The sequence below is a fragment of the Entelurus aequoreus genome, linkage group LG21, assembly GCF_033978785.1.
Source record: "Entelurus aequoreus isolate RoL-2023_Sb linkage group LG21, RoL_Eaeq_v1.1, whole genome shotgun sequence".
In the NCBI taxonomy this organism is placed as follows: Eukaryota; Metazoa; Chordata; class Actinopteri; order Syngnathiformes; family Syngnathidae; genus Entelurus; species Entelurus aequoreus.
Genome location: NC_084751.1, coordinates 7,401,992 through 7,419,770, shown reverse-complemented (window position 1 = coordinate 7,419,770; position 17,779 = coordinate 7,401,992). Strand labels below are relative to the sequence as shown.

Genomic DNA, 17,779 nt, shown 5'->3' with positions numbered 1-17,779 from the left:
AATAATAATAATAATAATAATAGGTGAGTTTTGTGCCATTGGACAATGTGGTCCAAAAAGTCAAGCGGTCTCAGACCTTTTGTGCTGGTCCTCAGGTTTGATCTTCAATGCGCGTCGTCTTCCAGCGAGCCGTTTTATTGGCTCTAATGAAGCGGGGGCGTGTCCCCGCAGGAGGGCTGACCTTTGACCTCCGCTGATGTGTGGCAATAAGCCCCTGCGGTCTTCCACGTGGTGGTCGCGCGTCGCTGGCACCATCCAGGCGTCTGATTGGCCGTCACGCCGCCAAGCACACCCCCGCCGTCTTGGCACGCGTGTTGGAAGTCACTTCCTGTCAGTCATGCTGACAAAAGGCTGCCAGGAGTGGCTGACCTTTGACCTCACTTGAAACGTCCTCCGAGTGGCCGCCGACCAGGGCGAGGCGGTTACCGCGGCAACCCCATCATTTCCTGTCCTCCACGCCTCTAATCCACTTTTGATGAAGTGTGTCCTTTCAGGTCTGGCCGACCTCCCGCCGACGCTTTGTCCGCCCGCCACTTTAAAGGCGTGGCCTCCCAGGGACGGGCGACACTCGGACATGTCGCCCAGGAGAAGCCTCTTCGCTTCCTTTGCCGCGCCCGATCAGCACCACCCGCAGCTGTGGCCGGGCCCGCGGGTGGAGGCGCCGGGCGCAGCCCTGGAGCTTGCCCATAGACGGCGGCGACTGGCGGCCAACGCCCGGGAGAGGAAGAGGATGCTGGGTCTGAACGTGGCGTTCGAGCGCCTGAGGAGCGTGGTGCCCCAGATGGAGAGCCACAGAAAACTCTCCAAGTCGGAGACGCTTCAGATGGCGCAGATTTACATCGCCACCCTCAGCCAGCTGCTGCGGCCGGCGGAGGAGGAGGACCTTCCGTGCCAGGCGGGGGAGACGCGGGACGGAGAGGAAGACTCGCCTCAGGAAGAAGGAGCGAGACCCGAGCCGCTTGGACCACTTGTGTGAGGACCAAAGACTTTGCTGCTTCCTCATTTGGACTTTGGTGCTTCCAGCTTTTCTTTTCTTTAAATTTTGCTTCATAAGTCCATAAAGGTCAGTTTTGAAGGGGTGAGGTTCCAGCGAGCGTGTGGCACACTCACTGGCTGTATTGACGCTGCAGGAAAACATGACATTCTTATACATCCCAGTTCTACATTTTAAAAAATTGATTTGTCCAGGGTGTACACCGCCTTCCTTGTCCAGGGTGTACACCGCCTTCCTTGTCCAGGGTGTACACCGCCTTCCTTGTCCAGGGTGTACACCGCCTTCCTTATCCAGGGTGTACACCGCCTTCCTTGCCCGAATGCAGCTGAGATAGGCTCCAGCACCCCCCGCCACCCCAAAAGGGACAAGCGGTAAAAAATGGATGGATGGATTTAAAATAAAAAACGTTTTAAATATATATATATATATATATATATATATATATATGTATGTGTACTTTTTTTAAATACATTTTCAGGCTCTAAATTCAATCTCATACCAATTTTAAATCAATTTATGATTTTCAAGAATCATTAAAAAAGTTTTGAAAAAAAGAACTTTTTGTTGTAAGAATATTTTTTTATGACATTTTCAAAGCTATCTAGAAAAACCTAACATGCATTCCTATTTTAAATAGTCATTCTCAAAAATGTATTTAAAATCACATTTTTATAGAAAACTTAAATATATATATATATATATATATATACATATATATATATATATATATATATATATATATATATATATATATATATATATATATATATATATATATATATATATATATATATAATTTTTTTAAATACAATTAAAGTCTGAATCGCAATTACTACACACACCAATTTTAAACCAATTTATGATTTTCCAAAATTATTTTAAAAAATTAAAATGTATTTAAAAAGTTTTGGAAAAATAACTTTTTGTTGTAAGAATATTTTTTTATGACATTTTCAAAGCTATCTAGAAACACCTGAATCATGCATTCCTATTTTAAATAGTCATTTTCAAAGATATATTTAAAATCACATTTTTAAATACATCTTTTTTTTTTAAACTTGTTTATATATATATATATATATATATATATATATATATTTTTTTTTTTTGAAATTATTTTTTATTTTTTTAATTTTTTTTTTTAAATACAATTCAAGTCCGAATCGCAGTTACTACACATACCAATTTTAAATCAATTCATGATTTTCAAAAATCATAAAAAAAAAATTAAATATATTTAAAAAGTTTTGGAAAAATAACTTTTTGTTGTAAGAATATATTTTTTAAATGACCTTTTTAAGCTCTCCAGAATCACAATTCCTATTTTAAATCGAGTCATCATTTTGCAAAATGTATTTAAAAAAACAAGCCCAGGAGTGGAATGGCACCACTAAGTACCCAGAGAGTCACTCATGCTGTGTGGTAATGTCACCATCGGCTGGTTAAAAAGTGCCATCTGAGCTGTAAATAAAATGAATAATGGTAAATATGTTCTTTATGAATATGTTGACACAATTTGTGATTGTGGTCAACAAACTTTGACTTTATTTGGTTTTGAAATGGTTTCATATTTTTTGTTCATTGGTGTGATTTATTCATTTTTCTTTGTGTGTAATAAACATTGCAAACTTCTGTCAGCGTGTTTCTCCTCTCTTGTGTTCTATTAGTGTTTGCATCCATAAAAGGTTATGCAAAATCTAAAAACAGGCACATTTGAGCTTTAGAGATAAAGAAGAGCTGCAAATACTCAAAGTAGCAATTTTTATTCTTTTCAAAGTATGTACATGTACAAACATTGTCCTCGTTAAGCCCCTCCCCCCCAGACATGACACCACCGGGCTGTAAAAAAAAAAAAATCACTTTCATAAAAGTCCTTAAGTCTACAGTACAGACCCCCCCCCCCCCCCCCCCCTCCATCATGCTGTCCTCCTACTTGGACTTATGTACAAAACTATTTACACAAAGCTCGTCAACACTCTTCATAAAGCTCTTGTAAACGTGTGTGTGTGTGTGTGTGTGTGTGTGTGTGTGTGTGTGTGTGTGTGTGTGTGTGTGTGTGTGTGTGTGTGTGTGTGTGTGTGTGTGTGTGTGTGTGTGTGTATGTGTGTGAGTGTGTAGGAACACAAAGATAGATGAAGAAGAGCTTTAAAGGTCAAAAAGGTTCCTATTTGGCAAACGTACTAACAACAAGTTTTATGCAGCTTCCAAAAAGAACAATTAGCTGCTAAAGAAAGAATACTTGACATGAACGAGAGCATTGTGTTGCCATGGCGACGATAACGGTGTTGTGTGACCGTGGCGACGATAACAGCATCGTGTTACCATGGTGACAATAGCAGCATTGTGCTATTATGGTGACAACAACAGCATTGTGTTACCATGGCGACAATTACAGCATTGTGTTACCATGGTGACAATAACAGCATTGTGTTACCATGGTGACAATAAAAGAAGCTGCAGGCAAGACGTTAGAAAGCAACATAAGAAGAGAAGAAATAAAAGCTGGCCTGAGATGAAAGAAGTTGGAGGAAGTAAAGAAAGATGAGCGGTCGTCAAGGACGAATCAAATTGGAGGCTTCAAATAAAAAAAGTCTCGCTTGGGGATCAATCAATCAATCAATCAATGAAAACATGAAGCAGAAATACTTTGATAAAACAGGCAATACTGAAAGGATTGTGCGTGTGTGTGTGTGTGTGTGTGTGTGTGTGTGTGTGTGTGTGTGTGTGTGTGTGTCTAGCAGTGTTCCAGGTAGTCGATGATCCGGGAGATGGACTTCTGTCCTGTGGTGCCCACATCACACTGCACAAAGACACACTCATGTCACACCAGAGGGAGAGGAGGAGGAGGAAGAAGAAGAGAGAAAGAAAGAAGAAAAGGCGAAAAGAGTTGGAAAAACAGTGAGAAAAGAAAGAGGAGGAAAGGGAGGATTAAAACAGGACAAAAAAAGGAGAACAAAGAGGAAAAGAGAAAAAAAGGGAGAAAGAGAAGGAAAAAATAAAGGAGAAAAAGGAGGAAAAAAGGAAAATAAAGGAAAATGGAAACATTTAAAAAGTAAAGAATAAAGAAGGAGAAAGAATGAGAAGAAAGAAGGACAATAAAGGAGAGGAAAGATGGAAAATTAAGGAGAAGAAAGAAAGAAAATAAAGGAGAAGAAAGAGGGATGAGGAAGAAGAATGAAGAAGGAAAATAAAGGAGAAGAAAGAGGGACGAGGCAGAAGAAAGAGGGATGAGGAAGAAGGAGAAAGAGGGATGAGAAAGATGAAGAAGAAGAAGAAAGAGGGATGAGGAAGAAGAAGAAAGGGATGAGGAAGAAGAAGAAGAAGAAGAAAGAGGGATGAGGAAGAAGAAGAAGAAGAAAGATGGATGAGGAAGATGAATAAGAAGAATAAGAAGAGGGATGAGGAAGAAGAAGAAAGAGGGATGAAGAAGAAGAAGAAAGAGGGATGAAGAAGAAGAAGAAGAAGAAGAAAGAGGTATGAGGAAGAAGAGGAAGAAGAAAGAGGGATGAGGAAGAAGAAAAAGAAGAAGAGGGATGAAGAAGAAGAAGAAGAAAGAGGGATGAGGAAGAAGAAGAAGAAGAAGAAAGAGGGATGAGGAAGAAGAAGAAAGAGGGATGAATAAGAAGAAGAAGAAAAAAGAGGTATGAGGAAGAAAAAAGAGGTATGAGGAAGAAGAAAAAGAAGAAGAGGGATGAGGAAGAAGAAAAAGAAGAAGAAAGAGGGATGAGGAAGAAGAAGAAGAAGAAGAAAGAGGGATGAGGAAGAAGAAGAAGAAGAAAGAGGGATGAGGCAGAAGAAGAAGAAGAAAGAGGGATGAGGAGGAAGAAGAAGAAGAAAGAGGGATGAGGAAGAGGAAGAAGAAGAAGAAAGAGGGATGAGGAAGAGGAAGAAGAAGAAGAAAGAGGGATGAGGAAGAAGAAGAAAGAGGGATGAGGAGGAAGAAGAAGAAGAAAGAGGGAAGAGGAAGAAGAAGAAAGAGGGCTGATAGTATTGAACTCACTGTGAGGTTCATGAAGTTGAGGAACTTCTTCAGCATTTCTGTCATGATGGAGAAATCTCCTTGAGGCAGGTTGTCTCTCACAGTAGTAACATTCATCTGGAGGTCACAGGGCAGGTCAAAGGTCACACGCAGAAGGAGGGATGATGAAGAAGAAGAAGAAGAAGAAGAAGAAGAAGAAGAAGAAGAAGAACTCACCGAGCTTCCTTGGCACAGACACCCCAGCAGCAGTGCAGTGTATGATGCAACTATGCTGTCTTCCATGTGTTTACCTGCATGCTGCAGAGCTGCACACACACACACACACACACACACACACACACACACACACACACACACACACACACACAATAATTAGTAAGGACAGGTGAGGCGCAGGAGAGAGAGAGAGAGGAGCACACCTTTGTTGAGGTCCAGCTCGCCATCATCCTCCTCCTCCTTCTCCTTCTTTTTGGCATCGTTGGCACAGTGGTTGTCGTTGGCAACCCACTGGATCTCTCCGCCCGTCTCCTGCCACTCTCCACTCTGGTCCAGCGGCGCTTTGGGCGGCTCCTTGATGAGGTCATCAGTCTGCGCCTCGGCCAGCACGGCGGCTCGCTCTCGCTGCAGGAACAACTGAAGACAACAATGTCTCCTGATGATATTATCTTCCATGGTCACTTGTATACTGCTGCTGTTTGGACAGACTACAATAGCACCATATACATCTAATACATGACTAGTAGTAGTAGTAGTAGTAGTAGTAGTGGTATTATCACTGCAGGAACAACTGAAGACAACAATGTCTCCTGATGATATTATCTTCCATGGTCACTTGTATACTGCTGCTGTTTGGACAGACTACAATAGCACCATATACATCTAATACATGAGTAGTAGTAGTAGTAGTAGTAGTAGTAGTAGTAGTATTATCGCTGCAGGAACAACTGAAGACAACAATGTCTCCTGATGATATTATCTTCCATGGTCACTTGTATACTGCTGCTGTTTGGACAGACTACAATAGCACCATATACATCTAATACATGAGTAGTAGTAGTAGTAGTAGTAGTAGTGGTATTATCGCTGCAGGAACAACTGAAGACAACAATGTCTCCTGATGATATTATCTTCCATGGTCACTTGTATACTGCTGCTGTTTGGACAGACTACAATAGCACCATATACATCTAATACATGAGTAGTAGTAGTAGTAGTAGTAGTAGTGGTATTATCGCTGCAGGAACAACTGAAGACAACAATGTCTCCTGATGATATTATCTTCCATGGTCACTTGTATACTGCTGCTGTTTGGACAGACTACAATAGCACCATATACATCTAATACATGAGTAGTAGTAGTAGTAGTAGTAGTAGTAGTGGTATTATCGCTGCAGGAACAACTGAAGACAACAATGTCTCCTGATGATATTATCTTCCATGGTCACTTGTATACTGTTGCTGTTTGGACAGACTACAATAGCACCATATACATCTAATACATGAGTAGTAGTAGTAGTAGTAGTAGTAGTAGTAGTATTATCGCTGCAGGAACAACTGAAGACAACAATGTCTCCTGATGATATTATCTTCCATGGTCACTTGTATACTGTTGCTGTTTGGACAGACTACAATAGCACCATATACATCTAATACATGAGTAGTAGTAGTAGTAATATTACCTTTAGTAATCTTAGTATTAGTAGTATTAGCAGTATTACTATTATTAGTAGTATTAGTACTTCTAATACAAAATTAACCCAATATTATTTGTAGTATTTGTATTATTATTATAACATTAATAGCCATTAATATTTAGCGCATTAGGTTTTTTATTTATATAATTTTGAAATCTATATTCCTGCGTGTATAAAGTAGATTAATATTCCCGCGTGTATAAAGTAGATTAATATTCCTGCGTGTATAAAGTAGATTAATATTTCCGCGTGTATAAAGTAGATTAATATTCCTGCGTGTATAAAGTAGATTAATATTCCTGCATGTATAAAGTAGATTAATATTCCTGCGTGTATAAAGTAGATTAATATTCCTGCATGTATAAAGTAGATTAATATTCCTGCGTGTATAAAGTAGATTCATATTTCTGCGTGGATAAAGTAGTTTAATATTTCCGCGTGTATAAAGTAGATTAATATTCCTGCGTGTATAAAGTAGATTAATATTCCTGCATGTATAAAGTAGATTAATATTCCTGCGTGTATAAAGTAGATTAATATTCCTGCATGTATAAAGTAGATTAATATTCCTGCGTGTATAAAGTAGATTCATATTTCTGCGTGGATAAAGTAGTTTAATATTTCCGCGTGTATAAAGTAGATTAATATTTTTGCATGTATAAAGTAGATTAATATACCTGCGTGTATAAAGTAAATTAATATACTTGTGTGTATAAAGTAGATTAACATTCCTGCGTGTATAAAGTAGATTAATATTCCTGCGTGTATAAAGTAGATTAATATTACTGCGTGTATAAAGTAGATTAATATTCCTGTACTATTCCTGCATGTATAAAGTAGATTAATATTCCTGCGTGTATAAAGTAGATTAATATTCCTGCGTGTATAAAGTAGATTAATATTACTGCGTGTATAAAGTAGATTAATATTCCTGTACTATTCCTGCGTGTATAAAGTAGATTAATATTCCTGCGTGTATAAAGTAGATTAATATTACTGCGTGTATAAAGTAGATTAATATTCCTGCGTGTATTAATATTCCTGCGTGTATAAAGTAGATTAATATACCTGCGTGTATAAAGTAGATTAATATTACTGCGTGTATAAAGTAGATTAATATTCCTGTACTATTCCTGCGTGTATAAAGTAGATTAATATTCCTGCGTGTATAAAGTTGATTAATATTCCTGCGTGTATAAAGTAGATTAATATTCCTGTACTATTCCTGCGTGTATAAAGTAGATTAATATTCCTGCGTGTATAAAGTAGATTAATATAAAGTAGATTAATATTCCTGCGTGTATAAAGTAGATTAATATTCCTGCATGTATTAATATTCCTGCGTGTATAAAGTAGATTAATATAAAGTAGATTAATATTCCTGCGTGTATAAAGTAGATTAATATTCCTGCGTGTATAAAGTAGATTAATATAAAGTAGATTAATATTCCTGCGTGTATAAAGTAGATTAATATTCCTGCATGTATTAATATTCCTGCGTGTATAAAGTAGATTAATATACCTGCGTGTATAAAGTAGATTAATATTCCTGCGTGTATAAAGTAGATTAATATAAAGTAGATTAATATTCCTGCGTGTATAAAGTAGATTAATATTCCTGCGTGTATAAAGTAGATTAATATTCCTGCGTGTATTAATATTCCTGCATGTATAAAGTAGATTAATATAAAGTAGATTAATATTCCTGCGTGTATAAAGTAGATTAATATTGCTTTTTTGTACGTTTAATGTACAAAATTTATATTTTAATGTTGTTCAAACAGTAATGTGTTTATTTAAGTCCATATTGTAGTGTGTCCTTTTTTAACGGGGAAAGATGTTAATGTTTTTTGTTTTCATGTTAGCACTAGCTTGCTTATTACCCAGTAAAAGAACATTGTCAGTGTTTGGAGCTAGCACAGTAATCCTAACTGTCATTTAGCATATTGTACTGTAATTTACAGTACTGTCATTTGATCTTGTCCAAAGCAGACTAGAAGCAACAATTTCAATACTTGCTTTAGTACTTGTCAGTGTTTTGTTAACTCCTCTATTACATGTTGTATTTGAGTACATGGCAGTCTGTGAAAAACAAGGAATGACTTCATGAAGCCACTTATTTCAATCTGTTGACCTGCCACAATAATGTGTTGCATTGGAATGAAAATACCTCAAGTGGAGGGCTTTTTCAGCATTTCCTTAGATGAGATCAATTCATTACAGATCCTAATTAATGACAAGAGTTGTGACGAGTGTACCTGCACCAGAGCGGCGATGGCGCTGAGCGGGCCGCCACTGCAGGGGTCCTGATGCTGCGGGAGGTTGAGGAGCACCGTGGAGTCGCAGGGACCCTGACCTCCCTCCATCTCCATCTCCATCAGGCAGTAACGGTTCCTGGCGCTGTACTCCACCAGGTTGATCAACAAGCCCAGACCCTGCAGCGCACACACACACACACACCATCACAACATGCACAAATGTGTGTGTGTGTGTGTGTGTGTGAGGTGTTTACTTACTAGAACACGGATGTCAAACCTCTGCTCCTGAGGAAAGTACTGAGGGACCCGGAGAACACAGTTGAGTGCCGTCACTATCAAGTCCTCCTGCTCGCCTGTTTTGGTGCTGCCCCACTCTGCACACACGCACACAATCACTATCCGTTTGTGTGTGTGTGTGTGTGTGTGTGTGTGTGTGTGTGTGTGTGTGTGTGTGTGTGTGTGTGTGTGTGTGTGTGTGTGTGTGTGTGTGTGTGTGTGTGTGTGTGTGTGTGTGTGTGTGTGTGTGTACTAACCATTGTCGTGTGTCAGGTTGAGCAGGACTCCAATGATGGCTCTCATGCAGTTCTCCACAGCCTTGCCGACCACCGCATGCCGACCACCGGCGTTCACCTCCCTGCTGTAACGCCTGATCATATCCTCGCAGCGCCTCAGTGCCCTGTAGGGGGCGCACTAAGTCACCATCATCCACAACAATGACCCACTTTTATTTTGTAAACGACAGGGAGTCCTAAATTGCAACACTAACGCTGGACACTCACAATGTTTGTTAACCTGCTAGACGTGCTCCACTGTTTGTACACTCTCTTAGGGGGAAGTGTGTGTGTGTGTGTGTGTGTGCGTGTCACTTACTTTGCACAAGAGACGATGAGTGACGAGTCTTTGTAGGCAATCAAGTAGCTCTGATTCTCCGCGTTGTGCACGGTCACCTACACACAAGGTCAAGGTTAATGCTGTGGTTGGCGACGTGACATGAAAAAGTTGTGATTCGGAATGTTACATAATGTTAATGAGATGTTACATCATGTCTTCAGATCGGACCAGCCCGGTCCTATCTGGACCGGGCCGGGGAACGCTGGGGTGCTAGATTGGTCTCACGTTTGTCCTCTAAGCTTGGAGAATAAACCACAAAATACCAATTACTGCCTGTTGATTGAATATAAACATCAGCTTATGTGCCATAAAAAGAATCTGGGAGAGACTAGCAATTTGAATTCCCCATTGGAGGAATGCTGGTCAACGCAACAATACCAAGTACCTGTATTTTTCGGTACCGGTTCCGAATGGGTCCGTTTCAAGCGGACCGTTAAAATTCTGGACTATCTGCACTTTTTTTTTTTTTATCCAGCTGATTGTCGTAATTAAGTCACATTCATTCAGGTGCCGCTGTGAAGCATTACAAAAAAAGACACGGCGAATTAGTCAAACCTTTAACGTCCCACTTCCGGTTACACAGAAGTAAACAGAATCATAGATTTACACGTCATCGGAACCTCGGAACGAATCAATGTTCGCTACAAACAGACTCTAAATGCAAAAAAAGTCGCAGAAAATGTGGTAATGTGACGGAGATGTTGTCATTGAGAGGAAAAGAGGAAATCATGTTTGCCATGCACTGGACAAACAAACACCCCCATGGAGCCGTGCCAGCTCTCTATACACAGCCCAGCACTCTGCACCCTTCTGGGGCAGCCAGTTGTGGACGCCAGCACCAATTACACATCAGTGTTTCCCACACATTCATTTATTTGTGGCGGCCCGCAACGAAAGAATTACGTCCGCCACAAATATAAAAAAAATAAAAAATAAAAATAAAACATTTTTATTTATTTTTTTGTCCTGTCCAGCTTCTCAGGCAAATCATATAGTAGATGTAGATGCCCATATAGGCTGTTCAGATTTACTTTACAAAAGAGAAGTGTAGGATACTTCTCTTGTTGCCTTATTTGTATTTGACCACTACTGTTTTCTGTTTATTTGTTACTGACTGTGGCAGGACACCTCTGCCTCTGTTTCACTTTATGTTGCTGGTAAATAAAATGGTTGTAGTAGTAGGCTAAAGTTTAATTATTTAGTATGCACCAATTAAAGGGGCAGAGATTTAAGAGACATTTTAGCTTTTATATTTTATAAGATATATTTTTTGTAAAAACCACAATTAATAAATATATTTCAGTGAATAACTTATTGTTCAAATCTGTATATAAATATGTACATAAAGTGTTGTAATTATATTGTAAAATGGATGGATGGATGGACGTTTAAAAAAAACTGTTATTATTAATTAGTAAGTATACATTTTTTGAGCCTTTTTAGAGAAAATCATAACATAGTAGTAAATTATGCAAATTACTCGATGATGTCTTGTGACCACGCCCATAGACACGCCCCCACCGCCACAGGTATCTCGGCAGTTTATGGGAAACACTGCACATCTTTATTGGCAAGTTGATAACTTGACCACCAATTAAACATCTTCATTGGTAAGTTGATGACAACTTGACCACCAATTAAACATCTTCACTTGACCACCAGGTGTTGATAAAAGACTTCCCTGCTGTGAGATGTTACATCATGTCTTCTGCCAATAAAACTTTTAATTAAAATGCATTTTTTAACATCTTTATATACACCAATTATATATAGTGCTGATAAAAGTACCAGTATTGATAAAGGAATATCGATAAGGGTATCATATCAATAAATCCTAATGATATTCATCACTCCAAGCAACCTTTGGAAGTTTTACAATATAACTAAATAAATTCTTACTTCCTAAGCGTCCCATGTGTGATGTCTGTAGGAGTGTTTTCATGCATATTTGTACCTGCTATCGTAATGTAATCAAGCTAGCGTTTTGTTAGCATTAGCTAATATGCTAACACATTTCCCAGTTCCTGCATTAGTATTATTAACTTCCAATGGCATTCTTTTTGTATTGTTTCACTTTCACAAATTCCTCAGTAAATTCACCAACACGTCACCGTGGAGTTATTGAGTCTGTTTAGCTGATTGGAGAGCTAGCTTGCGCAGCTTGTGGGTCCATGACCATGACTTTTGTTTTGTTTGATCGGCCGTTTTACTTTGTTTGGAAACAATTAAGGTATGTAAATAAACATTTATGGAATATTTCTGTGTAAATAACTCATTTCACAACGTATATATCTGTGGCTAATATATGGAAAAAAATTATTTCTTCTAAAAAAAATTGGTGGGTGAGGCTTATAGATCGGAAAACACGGTATTTTATATACTTACATTTTTATTTAACTTCATAAGAAATGCAACTGTGCCAAGGACCTCCCTGCACTTTTTGTTTTTTTGCTTATTTTACTAGTTTTTGTAATAAACATGCTTGTTGTAACTTATGGGTTATATAGTTCATGTGTGATGATCATTCATAATTTGCATACTTGATTTAATTGCTGATAAATTAATCAATTATTATTTACAGTTAAAACGAGTTACAAGGGAATTGATTTCATTTATACATGTATTTGATATTGAGTATTTGAGTGACACTGAATTGAGTTGTTTTCTACTTCATAGCCTAACAAAGGGTTAGCTAAGATACCGCATGTTCCACAATTCATTGCGGCAAACCGGATGTTAAAAAAAGACCGGGAGCAGGTGAATTGTGGTTGTTGAGATTGCGCATTACTGGCCTACGGGTGAATGAATGAACGACAGATGATAACAAGATAAAAAGATTGTTTTATAATAATAATAATAATGGATTAGATTTTCTATCGCGCTTTTCTATTATTAGATACTCAAAGCGCTCACAGAGAAGTGGGAACTAGGGCTGCAACAACTAATCGATTAAATCGATTAAATTCGATTATAAAAATAGTTGCCGATTAATTTAGTCATCGATTCGTTGGATCTATGCTATGCGCATGCGCAGAGGCTTTTTTTTTTTTTTTTTTTTTTTTTTTTAAATAAACCTTTATTTATAAACTGCAACATGTACAAACAGCTGAGAAACAATAATCGAAATAAGTATGGTGCCAGTATGCTGTTTGTTTTCAATAAAATACTGGAAAGGATAGAAATGTAGTTTGTCTCTTTTATCCGATTATTAATCGATTAATCGAAGTAATAATCGACAGATTAATCGATTATCAAATTAATCGTTAGTTGCAGCCCTAGTGGGAACCCATCATTCATTCACACCTGGTGGTGGTAAGCTACATTTGTAGCCACAGCTGCCCTGGGGTAGACTGACGGAAGAGAGGCTGTACCGTTTTGTATGCCCATTTTTTTCTTATATAAAGTAAAACTTTATTTACACATTTCCGACGTCCTGTCCAATACTTTGATCGTAGTTAATCTACAATGCTCCTTACATTTGTACCATTCTAAGTTTTGACGCCAATATGTCACATTTCCTGGAAATGAATATGGGCTCCAAATATGGCTTAAGGGCCTCCTTGGCTATTAATAATCGGCATCGTCCTTGAAAAAAGCGTACGGGTGGATCTCTACATAGGACATAAAAGGACACGTGACATGATAAGAGGTGACACTTACACTATCTAGCACACGTAAACATCTCTCCGCTCCCCACAAGGATGAGCCCAGCTTGTCCTTGTCCTCCTCCTGGTCCAGGTTGTCCACATACTCCTTCACTGCAGAGCCAGAGTAGTAATGTCAGAACCACACACACTTGGACAGGTGATGTGTGACATTAACCTTTGTCCACAATGTGGTCCAGTCCTCCCAGGAGGCGGAGCTCCTCTTTGAACCAGTCTCCTGCTCGCTTGGACGTCAAAGACAACAGCGTCTCCATGGCCAGGTGACCCGTCTACAGAAGGTTGTGTTCTGAATCGTGTTCTGCTCTCCACCACACACACACACACACACACACGTACCGTGATGTTCTGCAGGTCCAGGTGCTTGTTGTGCACCGTGTCACACAGCTTCCTGATCTTCTCCTTCATCTTGCAGATCTCTCTGGCACTCAGCTGGGAGGAGTCCGCCACCGAGCCGCTCCACTGGTCCTGGTCCATTTCCAGCAGCCGGATCATCAGGTCCAGACAGGAGCGGTCCAGGTCCATGTTCAAGCGGTCGCGGCTGAGGATGTACATGAGGGAGGCGGTGCACATGGCCAGGTTCTGCAGACATCACATAATCACACGCCATCCATTGTTCCTTCAAAAAGGGGGCGTGTCCAACTGCTACTTACGTGGTGCTGGGGGGCGTCAATGAGCGTTTTGAAGACCTGCGCCACCTTCCCCCTGGCCCTCAGGTGCATCCTGAAGCTGGGCATGGCACAGCGCGTGGCCAGGCCGATCACACTGCGCGCACACACAAGATGGAGTGGCACGCCAAGACAAGGGCTGTACGCTAAAGGAGGCCACGCCCCCTCCTACCTGAGGCAGCGAGTGTTCAGAGGTTGTCCGCTCTTCAGCCCGGCAGCCAAATACTCAAAGTCGTCGGTGAACTCCTGGTTCTCTCCAAACTCCACCACGTCGTTGAAGTGCTTCACGTGCTGGACCACCGTGTACAGCTGCAAGCGGCGAAGAGGGCGGGGTTAGCGTTGCTCTGAGCGAAAGGGGGGCGGAGTCAGACCGGCACAGGTACCTCCTTGTGCTCTTTGCGGCACTTGAGCGCGGTGACCGTGTCCTGGTAGGGGTCGCTGGGGACGCTGACACACTTGGTGACTTTGGGGGGAGGAGGCGGGGCCTTGAAGACGCCGTCGTCCTTCTGGACGCCCGGCGGCTCGTTACTCGGCGCTCCTGCAGAGTGTGTCGCCTGCGGTGGGGTGGATTAGTGGGACATGGGTCAGGCAGGACAGGTATGGAAGTATTATTGTAGCAAAACTATTTTCTATCTCTTTGTGTCTGTAGTCCCATTCACAGGTTTGTGTACTAATTTGTGTGTCTGTATCTCAATATGTGTGTGTGATCAGATCAGTGTGTGTGTGTCCTAATTTGTGTGTCTGTACATCAATATATGTGTGTGTCAAATCTGTGGAAGTGTGTATTATTAATATGTGTGTCTGTATAGCAATTTGTGTGAGTGTAATCAGATCTGCATGTCAGTGTACTAATTTGTGTGTCGGTATCTCAATTAAATGTGTGTGTGTGTGTGTGTGTGTGTGTGTAATCATATCCGTGTGTCAGTGTACTAATTTGTGTGTCTGTATCTCAATATATGTGTGTGTAATCAAATCTGTGGATGTGTGTATTAATCTGTGTGTCCGTATAGCAATTTGTGTGTGTATAATCAGATCTGCATGTCAGTGTACTAATTTGTGTGTCTGTATCTCAATATGTGTGTGTGTGTGTGTGTGTGAAATCAGATCTGTATGTCAGTGTACTAATTTGTGTCTGTATCTCAATATTGTGTGTGAGTAATCAGATCCGTGTGTCAGTGTACTAATTTGTGTGTCTGTATCTCAATATATGTGTGTGTAATCAGATCTGCGTATGCGTGTATTAATTTGTGTGTCTGTATCTCAATACATGTGTGTGTGTAATCAGATCTGTGGGTGTTTGTACTCATTTGTGTGTCTGTATCTCAATATTGTGTGTGAGTAATCAGACCCCTGTGTCAGTGTACTAATTTGTGTGTCTGTATCTCAATATGTGTGTGTAATCAGACCTGCGTATGCGTGTATTAATTTGTGTGTCTGTATCTCATATGTGTGTGTGTAATCAGATCTGTGGGTGTGTGTGTGTGTGTACTAATTTGTGTGTCTGTACCGCAAAACACTGTAAAACACTGTCAATTTCAATCTGTTTTTGTGTAACAATACGTGTGTCTAATTTGTGTGTCTGTATTTCAATCTCTGCGTGTGTAATCAAATCTGCATGTGTGTCTGTAATTCCATTTGTGCGTGTGTTTAAAAAAAAATCTGTCAATTTCAAACTGTGTGTAAAAATATGTGTGTCCATATTTCAATCTGTGTGTAATCAAATCTGCGTGTGCATGTTTTAATTAGGTGTCTGTATTTCAATCTGTGTGTGTAATTAAAATTTGCGTGTGCGTGTTTTAATTTGTGTCCGTATAGCAATTTGTGTGTGTGTGTGTGTGTGTAATCAGATCCGCATGTCTGTGTACTAATTTGTGTGTCTGTATTTCAATCTGATTGTGTGTGTATAATCAATTTCGCGTCTGTGTTTTAATCTCAGTGTCCTTATTTGGATTTCTGTGTCTGTATCGCAATCTTTGTGTGTGTGTGTAATGAAATCTGCGCATGGGCCTTTTAATTTGTGCGTCCGTATTTCGATTTGAGTGCGTGTAATCAGATCTGCGTGTCCGTGTACTAATTTGTGTGTCTGTATCTCAATCTCTCTGTGTGTAATCAGATTCGCGTGTGTGTGTTTTAATTTTTGTAACTGTATTTCGATTTGTGCGTGTAAAAAAAATTTAAAAATCTGTCTATTTCAATCTATGTTTGTGTGTAAAAATGTGTGTCTGTAACCAGATGTGTGTGAAGCAGGGATAATGACTTTTGCAACGCTTCTGCTGTTTAAGATTTGTGTGTCCGTGTGGCGATTTGAGCGTGCAAAAAGACGTGTGTGTGTCTGCAACTTGACATTTAACTGACCTACACTCACCACTAGTGGGCGTCGTGCACCCACTCATGTTATTATGTGTTGAAGCATACAAAAAAAGGACTTTGGATCACTCGCTGGAAGTAAAAGTTGATGTTTTAGCAATAATTTGTATTTTGGTCTTCTTCAAATAAGTCATCAGTAATGTGAGTCACTGACAGTCTAACTTCAACACGGAATAACATGAGTGGGTGCACGGCGCCCACTAGTGGTGAGTATAGGGAAAGGACACACACGCCTTTTTACATGTTCAGATCACTGCACGGACACACAAACCTTACACAGCAGAGGTGTCGCAAAAGTCTTGTGTAGAAAAAGACAACCAATCAGGGTTCCTGCTTCACACACAGATCAAAATACAGACAGATTTTGGGTGTTTTTTTACACACAAAATTATTTTACACACACACACACAGATTGAGAAACACACAAATCTGAATACACAAAAACATTATTTTGACAAACACATCGAAATATGGACAGATTTTTTTTTTTTTTACACAAATCGAAACTAGGATCTGATTTCACAAACACAGATTGAGATAGACACACAAATCTGAATACACAGACACACATTTTTTACAAACACATCAAAAAAAATGTTTTTTTTTACATACAAATCCAAACAGGGAATTGATTACACACACACACAGATTAAGATACAGACACACACACGAGTACACTGAATCGGATTACAGACACACAGATTGAGATATGCATTTGCAAATGGTTTTGTTACAACAACACTTCCATAGACAGGAAGTTAAAATCATCATTTTGAACATAAAAGAGAAGATGTTGAATTCTTACGGGGGCCGACTGTGAGCGGGACGACGAGCAGGACGGGTGGGGCTCCTCTTCGCTCGCCAAAGCCCAGTGTCGGGCGTTGTACACCGCTTTGGTGGGAGACTAACACACACAAACAAGAAAATGACCCAAGTGAAGCAGCCATCAAAGCCCACTCCAGCATCCAGTGCCAAGCTTTCATACTTGGCTGCTCTCTCTGTGTTTGTGCCAAACCTGCGCTTGCTGACTGTCGGCTATTCATCATAAAAACAAAGGAGGGGCTGATGGCGCCGCAGGGTTAATAAACAGGAGACAAAAAGCAAAGTTTGAGCTGGAACATCACCGTGCTGCATTAAAGTGTCCCACAGGGACATGGAGCCCCAATCCAGGCAGAATGCAGAGACACATTGTCTCACTTGTTTCCATGGCGATAAGAAAGAGGCTGACGTGAAAGGCCAGAAACCGCGTCCTCACAACAGCATACG

The 17,779-nt window shown here is 40.1% G+C and overlaps 2 protein-coding genes across 2 annotated transcripts in view; one reads left to right on the top strand and one right to left on the bottom strand.

Moving 5' to 3' along the window:
• The first annotated feature begins 574 nt into the window (after positions 1–574).
• Positions 575–1,395, top strand: atoh1c (atonal bHLH transcription factor 1c). The gene has a single exon (XM_062032041.1). The coding sequence runs from the start codon at positions 575–577 to the stop codon at positions 974–976; it is 402 nt and encodes a 133-aa protein (XP_061888025.1). The 3' UTR covers positions 977–1,395.
• Positions 1,396–2,997: 1,602 nt separating this feature from the next.
• The window catches only part of LOC133638254 (wings apart-like protein homolog), a 34,376-nt gene continuing 19,594 nt past the window's right edge, over positions 2,998–17,779 (bottom strand). The window contains exons 6-20 of the mRNA XM_062030677.1: positions 17,319–17,417; positions 14,530–14,700; positions 14,319–14,455; positions 14,132–14,243; positions 13,818–14,060; positions 13,639–13,750; positions 13,477–13,574; positions 9,796–9,872; positions 9,459–9,601; positions 9,184–9,299; positions 8,926–9,102; positions 5,393–5,606; positions 5,190–5,278; positions 4,995–5,090; positions 2,998–3,794 (exon numbers count right to left, since the gene is read on the bottom strand). Of these exons, the coding sequence (XP_061886661.1) occupies positions 3,729–3,794; positions 4,995–5,090; positions 5,190–5,278; positions 5,393–5,606; positions 8,926–9,102; positions 9,184–9,299; positions 9,459–9,601; positions 9,796–9,872; positions 13,477–13,574; positions 13,639–13,750; positions 13,818–14,060; positions 14,132–14,243; positions 14,319–14,455; positions 14,530–14,700; positions 17,319–17,417 (1,950 nt within the window). The 3' untranslated portion in view covers positions 2,998–3,728. The remainder of the gene's footprint in view (positions 3,795–4,994; positions 5,091–5,189; positions 5,279–5,392; positions 5,607–8,925; positions 9,103–9,183; positions 9,300–9,458; positions 9,602–9,795; positions 9,873–13,476; positions 13,575–13,638; positions 13,751–13,817; positions 14,061–14,131; positions 14,244–14,318; positions 14,456–14,529; positions 14,701–17,318; positions 17,418–17,779) is intronic.

What these genes read in the sequence shown, in the direction of transcription:
- atoh1c (XM_062032041.1), top strand. Translation starts at nt 575, where the DNA reads ATGTCGCCCAGGAGAAGCCTCTTCGCTTCCTTTGCCGCGCCCGATCAG.